Source organism: Haliotis asinina, chromosome 13 (genome assembly GCF_037392515.1).
Source record: "Haliotis asinina isolate JCU_RB_2024 chromosome 13, JCU_Hal_asi_v2, whole genome shotgun sequence".
Classification (NCBI taxonomy): Eukaryota; Metazoa; Mollusca; class Gastropoda; order Lepetellida; family Haliotidae; genus Haliotis; species Haliotis asinina.
In genome coordinates this window covers 34,531,497-34,543,849 of record NC_090292.1, presented here as the reverse complement: position 1 = coordinate 34,543,849, position 12,353 = coordinate 34,531,497, and the positions used below count along the sequence as shown (strand labels likewise).

Below are 12,353 nucleotides of genomic sequence, written 5' to 3'. Positions count from 1 at the left end.
CCACCGACTTATATTTTCCAATTACTTGATTTTCAAATACAGCCGATTTTACCGTATGGATTTGGAATATTTTAAATGGTTTTATACCACTGAAAAAAATCATTTGTCTTCCTGTAACTGTGAGGTTGTCAACACCCAATTTTTGGTTCAGGATGAATGTGGGAGGTTTCAATTGCACATATCATCTTACTGTCAGTCTTGAAAATACTGGTGTTGAATAATTAATTAATCAATCGTTTACCTAAAAAAACCTTCAATATGTTTTTACTTCTTGATTATTTTAGGTAAGAATCTCATATTGGCACGTTACTATTCAGATATGGTTTTGGTTGTCTTGGTTATCACACATAGTTGGCAATGCAAATATGTTTATTAGATCATTACACATACAGGCTATTGACATAGTTATTGATAGTTCTAGATCGTATCGTCCGTTTAAGTCGTTTGCTTGAGCCAGTCTTATCTTGCACACCTACCTCACCAGAAATGTTGGCAATGCATTTATACGTTTTAGATTAGGCCTTAATTGATTTATCAATTGTTCGTGTAAAATATCTTTCTATTGAAAAGATCCAAAGAGTTTGTAACATTTGTCCATTTTGTAATATTTTAAGATGAATTCCATTTTTATGTTTTTTGTCCTGTATATGAAAATCCAATAGATAATTATTTCCCACAATTTTCTTTATCTCAAATCAATGTTAAATTGTTGCCCTTACTTTCCCGCGAAGAACCTTCAAGACAACGCAAAGTGGGCAAAATAATTGACCAGGTAGAAAGTTGATTACATATATGACATTGTGCCATTGCTAATTCATGTCTCATTTGTATATTACCTGATGACCGTTCACACAATAAAGAATGGAATGAGTTGACTTTGAAGCGTGTATCCGAAGTTTCATTTTGGTTGTGTGACGTCGTGTTTACAATAGCGTCCATACCGGTACCAGTTGCATTGCGGAATAAAATAGTTCCTTCAAATACAAGGGACATGAACGCATGTAAGCTCAAAATGATATATAGTTTCATATTTTGTTGTTTGATTACAAATGCCGATTGATAAAGCATCATCCTCGGATGACAAAGGTCTGTTGAGTACTCCTTCAGTGCGACAAACACATTGAGTCACAATATATTTACATCACAGACTAGGTTGCCATTGATCAAGGCGATCTTAGCGTTAAAGTGACGGTAACTGCCATACCATAACATAGGCTTTAGGTGCGGCTAGCGATAAGGTTTTGTTCACAGGATGCCGTGGTTTGTTGTGAACCTGTGGCGATTGCAAATGTTAGTCACCACTGATCAAATAGCCTATCATTGACTGGCGATTACAAATATGTTAAAAAGACAGTTAGGCAAATTCATAGATTGCTGTGGATTATCACTCTCAGACGAGACACAGATCGATAATTGAAGTGATCATTTCTTAGTGTTCGAGGATGGGCCTTGGCTACGAACCACGTGTACGGGAATGCAGTCAAACTCCGTGACCTTACCCAGTGACTGCTGTTGAGTAGGTCGAGTACTATACGTCCGAACGATCATTTTTAGTTCCGTATATGTTCGTACCAGAGGATTCCTATGGGTTTCCACAGAAAGTGTGTCAGACTCCTGAACTCTTGAAGATCCTGGCTGCAACTGGTCTTCAAGTAACCCATGCTAATCGGAAGAGGGGGCCTGAATTTTATTGCCTGTTTGAACTGGAAATATGAAAAGGTTTTCTTTCCCAGCAATGACTCTATCGTCGTCTATTTATCGTTAAGCTGAGGGTAAAATTCGGCTTTCTATCTTCCTGCAGAAATAACAATAAAGAATTGGTAAGTATTGTGAGTGGTGATCGGTAAGCCAATCATACATTATTATATTTACGGTAGGTTTTAAGTGATTGCATTCAGTGGCAGTGTAGCGATCAGCAAAACTGTTAGCTTTTATCCTCGCAAAGACAATAAGGTCTGTGACCGGCCCTCCTCAATTTCTCTCTGCCACGGGCTTGCTTTCTCAAATGTCCTCTTGGTCGACTTTGATACTTCACAACAGCCTCGTAAAATCATTTTCCAGGCCACATACGAGGACAACGCTGACTCAGACTCCCCTAGCTAACACCAACATTAAGATTTTACCTCGTGCGGCATAGTCACTGGATATGAATCCAGCCGAACACTTATGCAACCATGTCGATCGCCAGTTCCGAAACCGCCCGGTGCCTCCAGTCAACCTCTGGGAATTTGAACTATTCATCCTTGATGAATGACAACGCATGCCCCCGACGTCATCCCACGTTTGACGTCATCAGCCCGTAGACGTGGACTGACGTGTATTGACACTCAAAGAATCCGTAATATATAAAATGCATGTTTTGTTACACCACACCTCTGCGTTTATAATAAACGCAGCAATACATGTACAGAAATCAGTACAGACCGATCTCTGCTGTTTTTTTATTAAACACAGCAATATAGAAACTAGCACACTGCTGATCTCTGTTGAATCTTTGATAAAGATTGTAATTCAGAAATTAGCACATCACCTATCGTGTACTCGTGTTATCAATTGTAACAGAATGTGCTCTTACGAGTTATCTCGTAGATACATGTTCAACATGTTGGCAAAATAGGCAGAAGAAACAATCGTTTCCTGGCGGTAAATTTGAGTGTGAGGCTACAATATTACTGATGTAGCTACGAGACAACTCGTAGTTGCAAATTCTGTTACAACAGATAACACGAGTATATTTCTTTGATGGACAATCTAGAAGTTAAAGTGAGTAAGAATGGTTACATTTTTTATGGATTTACAACTTCTTTTATTCTGTGAAAGGCAACGTTCGATGTAGATTCTAATGTCGTTGCTTGACAATTAATGTCTTAATGTCCTTTTGTCCTTCAACTGCTTCAACTAGCCCCTAATAGATCATGGGGGTGACACTAGCTTATCATTGCGTAATCAACAGTGATCAGACCATGAAGTGTTGTTTTAGTACAGACGAAATAGGAAGTAGGCGGACGGAGAACAGACCGGTATACCAGGACAAGGATTCTTGACCATGATGGGCACAGAGGCGGAAGTGTCCCGGTATGGAGCAGTATGACAAGTGAACTATCACGTTTGACCCGCCATTAATATGTCGCAATGTGCTTCTTTCACAAGAATTGCTAAGACACAGCGTGTCCAGGTTGTCAACCCCGACGAGAAGGCGTGCAGACTTTACTCCCATTTGTGAGAACTCCCAGTTGTGACACAATGGAGTAGCTAATTAGCAAAGAAAACACACTCTATTCCCCTATCTGACAGAAAGGATTTTAACTCTAGATAGTTAGGGTTTAGTTATGTAACTGAACGCTGTGAACAATACAGAACAGACATTTTGTTTTTTAAAGTCACATGTAGTGACACAGAGAACATACAACATGTATTTATACAAATTAAAAGTTTGAAAAATGTCCAGTTTTGATAAATTTTGGAATTTTTTAGTTCAGTAGTGAATAATCACATTTCGTTAGATAAACATTTTTTTTTCAATATTAGAATGTTTACAGAAATATTGATCTTGGAAAAGAAATGGATGTTATTTAGCGCTGGACAGTATAACATAGTGTGGAGTACAGATCTCTCAGTTCCATAACAACGGCCTGTTTCAATGGGTAACCTGTGTTTTGAAGTTCTAAATATAGTTACATTTAGTTAGTCTATAGTAATATGGAAACTGTAACAACAAAAAGAAAGATTCTGAAAATCGAAGGCGTATAGGTTATAAAGAGATAACCTTTAACTGCTTAAACTAATAAGTTAAGTTGAATGGTACATCGTTTTACGTGTTTCAGTGTTAAGTACACATAGGCTGAGCGAAATATAATACAGTATTCTTTAGGATACGATACACTGGAGACTTGATAGCAATGGAAAATTATCAGCATTTGAAGAATATAAATTCTACATGACATAATAAAATGGTATTCAGTTTGACATTACAACATGACGTTTTAGTCCATATTGATATAATTCTTACTTTTACTAATACACACGTGAGTTATCTCCCTAATTCACCGTAAATCATAAAATCGGATTGCAATAAATTTTTAACTATAATCCACATTTATATAAATGTATTCATTAACCTTTGACAGCTCATTTCGACCACCATTATATGGCAGATCTTCAGTAAGTAGCCATGTCGCTCTGGCAGCTCCATATTTTGATGCTCTATTTCATTAGTTCTGTATCTTTTAATGTTCTATATTGAAAACAATCAATGTTCTTTAACAAAAAATGTCTCCTGCGTTTAATCTTCAGTGACCTCTTCCTCCCGTGAGTACTCTTCAGCAACAGGGCTGTTTCCACTTTCATTGTAGGGATGGGGAAGCAAAGCTTATGTGCATTGAACCATTAATTAATGCGTCTCACAACTGGGAGTTCTCACAAATGGGAGGACACCGCAGACAGTGGCCCATTACAGCTCCTGACATGTCCCCAACAGGACATCTATGGCATATCCTTGTGGGATACGATCAGGGGTGAAACGGTATGCCGCGGTATTAATAGCTCTCTCACTGGACTCATATCATATACAGGCCCGAAATCAGTTTTACAGACATTTATGTTTATAACACATTCACTCTCAATTCGTCTGTTTATTTTTGGTTGGTGATATATTTTTCAGTGTATCCACATTTAAACGAAAGCAATGTTCTTAGTCATCTTTATGTTTCCTATCTCCTTGAATACTGCACTTTCTCAGTAGAATACAGATTCTAGTACTTTTGTTTGACTGAGTCCCACCAGGGTTTGGAAACCATACTCTTGGTAAAGAAGCTATCTAACCCACTTATCCACCTCGACTGTGGAAGATAGCTTATGGAATCGAGACGTTTGGGCAAATTACGGGATATACAATTGGATTGTTGATAGGATTATAATAGAAGCAAATTACATCATAACATGCTTTGCTAATCCTGATGGATATACTGTTTATAAATCAATGATGTGTTCCGTGGACAAACATCAGGTTTATGAGTAGATTTGATACTGGACTCTGTCTTGTTCTGCCACGCAACCAATTCATATTGCGGGTGAGCTGTTTATGAGATAAACACATATAAATATAGACATATAGACACGAAACAATAATTGATACTCATCACTGGACATGTGCTCATGTAATGGGTCCAATAATTGCAACAAACGTTATGCCACATATATACACACATATCTGCTAGACCATCCTGTAGGCATCACACGGCGACGGCACACAATAACATGCAGGCAGTGTTGAGAGACTCGGACGGTTTCCTAGCAACGCAGTGATTCCCGTTTGGCGAACAGTTTCTGTTGCAATCAACGTTGAGAGACGGGAATTTAGGATGGCACCTAGGCGGTTTTCCATTACTCATGAGCGATGCAAGCTGATTTAAAAGGGTACTCTGTACATCGGACTCGGGTGTTGCCCTCGGACTTCCGTATTCGGTTTCAGCGACAGGAGAATCTGCAAGAGGTTTTCTTTCGGTGGGTTCAGGTTCTTTGGGTTTCAGTACAGGTCTGGAACTGTGAGGTTGTCCCATGTGACGCGACTGGGCTGATTCTGCTTTGGGGATGTATGCATTGTACACTGAAGGAAAGGCAGGCTGAGAAAGAGGCTGAGCATGGGGGACTGTTCTTGAATTGTATGATGGGTCCATGTATTGATTTGACAAGCCAGTCCGGGGCGACTCAGGTTGAGGTCGCTTTGGGATGTACGAGTTATACACATGCGGTAGACTGGGCCCAGGGGGCCTGTAAAGGGGTTGGACTCTCGCCGGCGGAGGTCTTGAACGTGGAATTTGTTGGTATTGATTGAGGACTGGTTTGGTGACAACTGAGTCGGGCACAGGTTTACCATCAGAGCCGAAGACAACGACCTTCTTGTCCCTCTGAACCACGGGTTTAGGGGCTGGCTTTACTGGTCTCGGGGGTAAGAATCGTTGCCCCCTCCTGGCAGGAATGACAGCGATGTCTGCACAGTTGACGAACTGCTCCTGGGGTCCACAACCAATGCAGCATTCCTTGTTATCGTCACACCCCCATGAGTTGGCTGGAACACCAAACAGGCGTTATAGCGGTACCAGTAGAAAAAAAATCCATAAGAGGCCTGGTAGACTAACGATTAGTCTCTGAATGTAATTTTAATAGTACCAAATAAAACCAAATAAACTGAAAAGGAATCCCAGTCAGATGGCAAATCAGTCTGACGGAATCTAGACTTGCTTCATTTGGGGCTTTAGCATCGCATGGAGGGCAGGGCTTTAGGGAAACGTTTGTGGTTCAGGGACTGTGAGAAAGACTATTACCATAGCGGTACCCACAGAAATAGCTCCGTACGACATCTGGTAGCGGTAATCCCATCCTCGATATATCCAGGGTATATATCAGGTGTCTACGCTAAGAAGTTGAGCGAACCAATCACAAATCAAACTAATCTAAGAAATAAATAAATAATGAAGAGATTCTCTGAAAGAGGCAGGAGTTCTTGAATACATATTTTTTAAAGTTTCGGACCTATCAATTTGTCTGTATGATTTTCATCCATACAAGTCCTTGTGAAACAAACAATACTAATTTTAGTCTTGTTTACAAGGCAACTCTTTTTTAAGGACATGTTGTCAACTGTCACTGTATGTAGTGGAGACAGTTTGTAATGTGCTAGATTCAGCACAAGGTGTTTTTATTAGTTTTTCTGTTGTTGTTTCTCACCTGTGGTCCACTTCCACTGTATAACACACCTGGTACAAATAACGCCCCTCGGGAGCACAAGGGGGATGGTGTACACCTTAGCGACAGCAGGAGGGGGGATGATAAACTTGGTACTGCCGTCAGCAAGAAGGAGTTTGTTGCGCTCGAAGCACGGCTCATTGGCTTCCCCCATGTACCATAGCAAAGGGCACAGGCGGAAAGCGAAGACGCCACCGTGATTAGCCGTCACCTCGATCTTCACGTTGATTATCTGCCCTTGGAGATAGGTCTCGGTTATGATGCCGTTAGCGTATTTGCCTCCAGCTTCGTGAGGTCGAGGTCGCTGGTCGTAGGGGTCCCCGCACAGCCCACACCTGCCGTCCATGTGCTCCCACTGGTGCTGTGACAACAACATGATATGTTATAATACTGTACAAAAACACTTGATTATTATCTAGGTATCCAGAATCCACGGACTTGGTATCATCAATGTTGTAAAATTCTGGGTCAGATTATGCCAACAAGCAAACATCCAGACTTTATTATTCAATGCTTTGTAAATATGATGACCTTGGATATATTAATTGGGTATCTTTTCTGAGATTTTATTATCTTTAATTATGGATTTGTTAGTAGCTGGATAGTGCAGAAAAGCGGGTATTATGAAATATCCATTCAATTTAAATTGAGATGGTGTGTGTGTGTGGAGTGTGTGTGTGTGTGTGTGTGTGTGTGTGTGTGTGTGTGTGTGTGTGTGTGTGTGTGTGTGTGTTTTCGCACAAGATTGGTTAACGTCTATTTCTGCCTCATGTAATTTAACAATGCATCGTACTTTTAAGTCTCCCTGCAATCTGAGAAATATTTAATATTTAGACTCAACCTCAATGCGCAACCATCAAATAGTAGAAGGGATGTACCAAATTTCAGATGTTAAAATGATTTTAAAACCAATAGAGTATCAAATGGGTCTGCTTTTATTGACTCTTTATGTGAATTTTGTATTGAGAGGGAAGAAGATGAATACTATGGACAGCTAAACAACCCCGTATTACCTATTTACCTGCATATCATTACAACTATCCAGCTATCTCTGTTTTCTTTGTGAAAATGTTTAGGTTCAGATATTCTGTAAACCACTGAACGCTCTGTGAAATGATCATACATTTGATAACCACTGAACTATATTGGCATCATGACAAAACATACGTAATGATCTCTGTCAGCTATGTACTTGATAGCCTGACGCCCACACATGACGTACAAACGCCACGTAAATTAGTAAATGATCTCGCCTGCAGTTACACATGTCAGAGGGATACACAAGGTCCGCAGTCTGGAGTAGGATTGCAACGATTCGGTTCGATTTATCGAAAATCGAATCTGACTCCTTTATTTCGATTTTCGATTCGATGTTTGAATGCCTGCTTCAGTTATTCCCGCGCAGCCAGAACGTGAGACTAACAGTCACCGATCCATGCAGTTTCGAACGCTGGAATAAGGCGAACCGAACGCCGCGCTAATTGTCCAGTGAGAATTGTTGGCAGACATCGCCATGTTGACGATGAGGTTCACGCTAAAAATGCCGACTCAGAGAGTTGAATGAAATCTGGAGTTTTTACTTTATGAAGAATCGAATCGAAAATCATGGAATCGAAGTCCAATATTGAAAATCGAATAGAATCTTATCGGGATCTGGGTGAATAGCTGCAGTCCTAGTCTGGACGTGTGTACTGGCGATTTGGTGCATGCAGGTACATACTGCTCAACCGTGAAATGTAAAAGATTATGAGTGTTTACATATTGTTTGATCGTGAAATTTAAAGGATTATTGCTGTTTACAGATAGTTCGATCGTAACATCGATTATTACTATTTACATACGGTTCCACCTTGAAATGTAACGGATTATCACGATTTACATGCTCTTTGACCTTGATAAAAGGTCCAATGTACGTTCCAATGTAGATACTATCTGACTGTGTTGTGGTCGTGCTGATTGATTGATTGCCCCATGTTCACCAGGTTCTGGACGATCATCTTGATGAAGGTGGAGGCTCCGTAATTAAGGTTTAAACCAACGTATTTCACCACGTTAGTTTCTGTGAATGTTTCACGTGAGATACACTTTTCAATAACTTCTGTCTTAACCATGCATCCTACAGTTATGACTATATGGTAAGTGGAGAGCCAAAACCTGGTGTTCTCAGACGTCATATTACTGGAATATTGCTAAGGAGTAAATTTGACTCACTCACTCATGGTAAGCGGTTGTTGATACAAACAGTAACGGAATACTGACCTACGACCACTGTATCAGGATCCTACCTATTGTACACAATCCTACCGGTGACTGACTGCGTACATCGATGCTCATGACGTTGATCACTCGATCGTCTGGTTCAGACTCTATTATCTACAGACAGCCGCCATAGAGCTGGAATATTGCTGAGTGCGGCCTAAACTCACTCATCCACTCTTTTTGTAGTCAATTGAAGACATCTTTAATGTCTACTGCATAAAACTAAACTCATTCACTCTACTCATAACGAGTTATCGAACGTCGTAACCTCCATGTCTTACCTTGTGACCACACTGCCTAGACCCACAGTTCTTTGTAATAAGTATAAAACACGGACGATAGACCATGTGTACCCGAGTACCTAAATGCCGTTGGCAACCTCATGAACCGCCCCTTACGAATTAACACTGTAATGACGTCTTGAAGGTGGCGAGTAAAACGTCAGTCCTAAGAGTCACTGGCCCGACTGGCAAGTAAATTTTTAGGAGTCCTTTCCTAAATATATCACTCTCTCCGACTTGTAAAGTTATAACACACTATTTAATCATGCAAGATCATGGCCTGATTAAAATGTCCTTTGTAAAACTTATTTTGAAACTTGTCACCACCCAATCACTCCTGTGCTCTTCGTATGAGTGTGGAATGGTCCTGATTGTTGTGTTGACTGCGTGTTGCTGTTACCATTACGATAGTATTGTTGGAACATCATTCATAATGTAAACCACTGGTTTACATACAGGCGATATTAGGGCGCTATGCCACAATTCTAGACGTGGCATTGAAGTGGCTCCAAAATGGAAGTGGTGGTGTGTGAGAAATACTTGGGAATCCGGTTGTCATCGTCAGGGTTTTGATTTTCAACCTAGAAAACACTGACTAAATAAGCGTGGAAGGTTTTGCAGTTGTTAGTGTCCAAATTAGGTAAATTCTCTCTTCTTCCGGAGGACGTTGCTGATGATATTTTCGATCAGATGTTTGATAGGCATTTAGAAGTTGGTAGGGTAAAACTAGACACTTGTTATGGATATGCGACTTCTTTATTATTTAAGTACGACCTGATGATGGGGCAAATATTAGCTCAGAAACGTCGTGCTTAAATAATAAAGAAGTTGCATATCCATAAACAAGTGTCAAGTGTGATATTTCCGATACTAAAGTTCATCCTCTTCTTATGGGATTTTGGTTATTTCACTCATCGTCTGATACTGGAGGTATTCATGGTGCATTTTGTAAACTGGTGTCATCGGTATACAGAGATTCTCTAATGTTGTTAGCTAGTGGTATTCTAGGTAGGCCAAAACAATAAAGTTTGGATTAAGGGAACTGTCGAAAGTCGATAATTTCATTTTGAAAGACTCCTATAATTTTTTATTTCGAAAAGTTGAAAGTCTTGTTTGTCTTTAAATGTTAAATCATTATTGGTGAAGTTTGGCCTCAACGAGGTGAAGGAAACAGTGTTATATTTATTTCTCAGTTTAAGGAAAAGTGCACTGATATTAAGCAACAATGCTGAGGTGTAATGTGTGGACAATACAGTCAGTGACAAGGGCGGTGCAGTATGTGACAAGGACAGTACGTGTGACAAGATCAATGCATTATGTGACAAGGAAAGTGTGTGTGAAAAGGACATTGCAGTGACAAGGATAGTTTAGTGTATGACAAGGACAGTGCAATGTGTGACATGGACAGTGCAATGTGACAAGGACAGTGCAATGTGTGACAAGGACAGTGCAATGTGTGACAAGCAACAATGCTGAAGTGCAGATTTAGAGCCTGTCTCGAAGGTTTCTACAGAATCAGTTTAGTTTTCGAAATATACTCGAAAATGTGATACAGTTTATGTTCTTAATGTTTGTAAAATCGTGATTTATTCACTGAATCGGACATGGGGAGGGGTGGAATATTACTAGATCAGAAAGATCATATGCATTCTGTATTGTTCCAAACATTGATTCCGAGTGTTGTTTAAACTTGACTTCAGTGTCATAACTTAAGGTATACACTTGTTCCAAACTATTACTGGGAATATCCAACTTCGGACAAGATGCATGCTAGAATTAATCCTTTCAAAAGGTGTTATCTCCGTAAATCTCCCTTTTTGAAACTAGGAAAAGACAAATGTTCTTTAAAGATATCCCTTTTGGATAAACTTTCTAATGCATTTATTTTGCAGAAGCTGTTCTTTACTTATAAATACATTTATCATAATTGCGTGCCATCATTTCAAGCTCTTTGTACACGACATATATCTGTACCACAAAGTCTGTCACACGCCCATGTCCCCGTATGAAATAGCCACATTTCCAGTCTTTGAATGTAGTCCGCTCATACCAAAACACGCGGCATCAGCGCCCCGTAGTCCCAGTGAATGAACATTGTTTTACGCCGCAGTCAGCATTGCTATAGCCAAATATACATTTAAACTAGACAATCAAGATAATATCAAGCTTTCATTCAGATGTGTATTATCATTATTATATTTGTGTAATTTATTTTCCATAATTGGAAATGTATTTTCCATAATTGTCAGGAAGACCGATGTCTGTTAGCGATTCCACTTACCGCTCGGCCGCCGCAGAAAAGAGCATTGTCGTCATAGTTTTGGGGGGTGTTGAACCCGTATCTCCACATGGTGGACCGCCCCGGGGGATCTATTATCCTCCCGTGGGGGACAACGACATGAATCAACGCCACAAGAGAAACTAGAAACAACATTCCGCAGCAATGGAATCAACACAGCCGATTTCAGCCCGGTCAATTTCAAAATTTCACAATGGCGGCGCAGTAATTTTGTTGTGGTCCGGGTGACGTTCGGAGTTGTTGATGATGGCTTTGGTGGCTTTAATGAGAATTCCTGTCACCTTGCCTAGCATTAATAAACACAAGGCTTCGTGTCCTTTTTGAAGTAAACGTCAACTTTTTGATATATTCCTGTCCTTCTCGCCGCCGTCCACCGCTTTTGGTTCAGACTGGTCCAACTGTGTAAACAATGCAAGGGCTAACGACCAGATGATGTTAGCTGTCCCGTATCGGTCGATGGCTTGTGTTAATTAGGACAGACAGACAGACAGACAGACATGTAAACAACATATAACATACATACACACATGAAGTGTTACATACATCCAGCCTTAACAGGCTTATGGGGCACTGTTGTCTATACATAAGAATCAAACTACATCTTAGTAAGATTTTTATAAAACCATATACCGGTGACCTCAGGTGAAAAAGATGTCTTCTTTGAAACATTTCATAAACAGAATTTGCTAAAATAGATAAAATATATTGTCCTGGTGGCATAAAAGCATTTGAAAGTTGGACGTCGGTTTGAAAATCGGAAATATCAAATG

General features: G+C 40.0%; 1 protein-coding gene across 1 annotated transcript; it reads right to left on the bottom strand.

The window, feature by feature from the left end:
- Window positions 1–2,782: 2,782 nt before the first annotated feature.
- On the bottom strand, window positions 2,783–11,828 carry LOC137259954 (uncharacterized). The gene is made up of 3 exons (XM_067797614.1): window positions 11,566–11,828; window positions 6,727–7,105; window positions 2,783–6,067 (listed from the first exon to the last, which is right to left on the bottom strand). Exons 1-3 carry the CDS (start codon window positions 11,716–11,718, stop codon window positions 5,232–5,234), a joined length of 1,368 nt encoding a protein of 455 aa, XP_067653715.1. The 5' UTR covers window positions 11,719–11,828; the 3' UTR covers window positions 2,783–5,231.
- Between the last annotated feature and the right edge of the window lie 525 nt (window positions 11,829–12,353).

Excerpts from the sequence above, each read along its gene's own strand:
- LOC137259954 (XM_067797614.1), bottom strand. The coding sequence starts at position 11,718 with ATGTTGTTTCTAGTTTCTCTTGTGGCGTTGATTCATGTCGTTGTCCCC. Across the intron at positions 7,106-11,565 it reads TTTTCTGCGGCGGCCGAGCG|CACCAGTGGGAGCACATGGA; the intron begins GTAAGTGGAATC and ends TTGTTGTCACAG. Across the intron at positions 6,068-6,726 it reads ACAGTGGAAGTGGACCACAG|CCAACTCATGGGGGTGTGAC; the intron begins GTGAGAAACAAC and ends TTGGTGTTCCAG.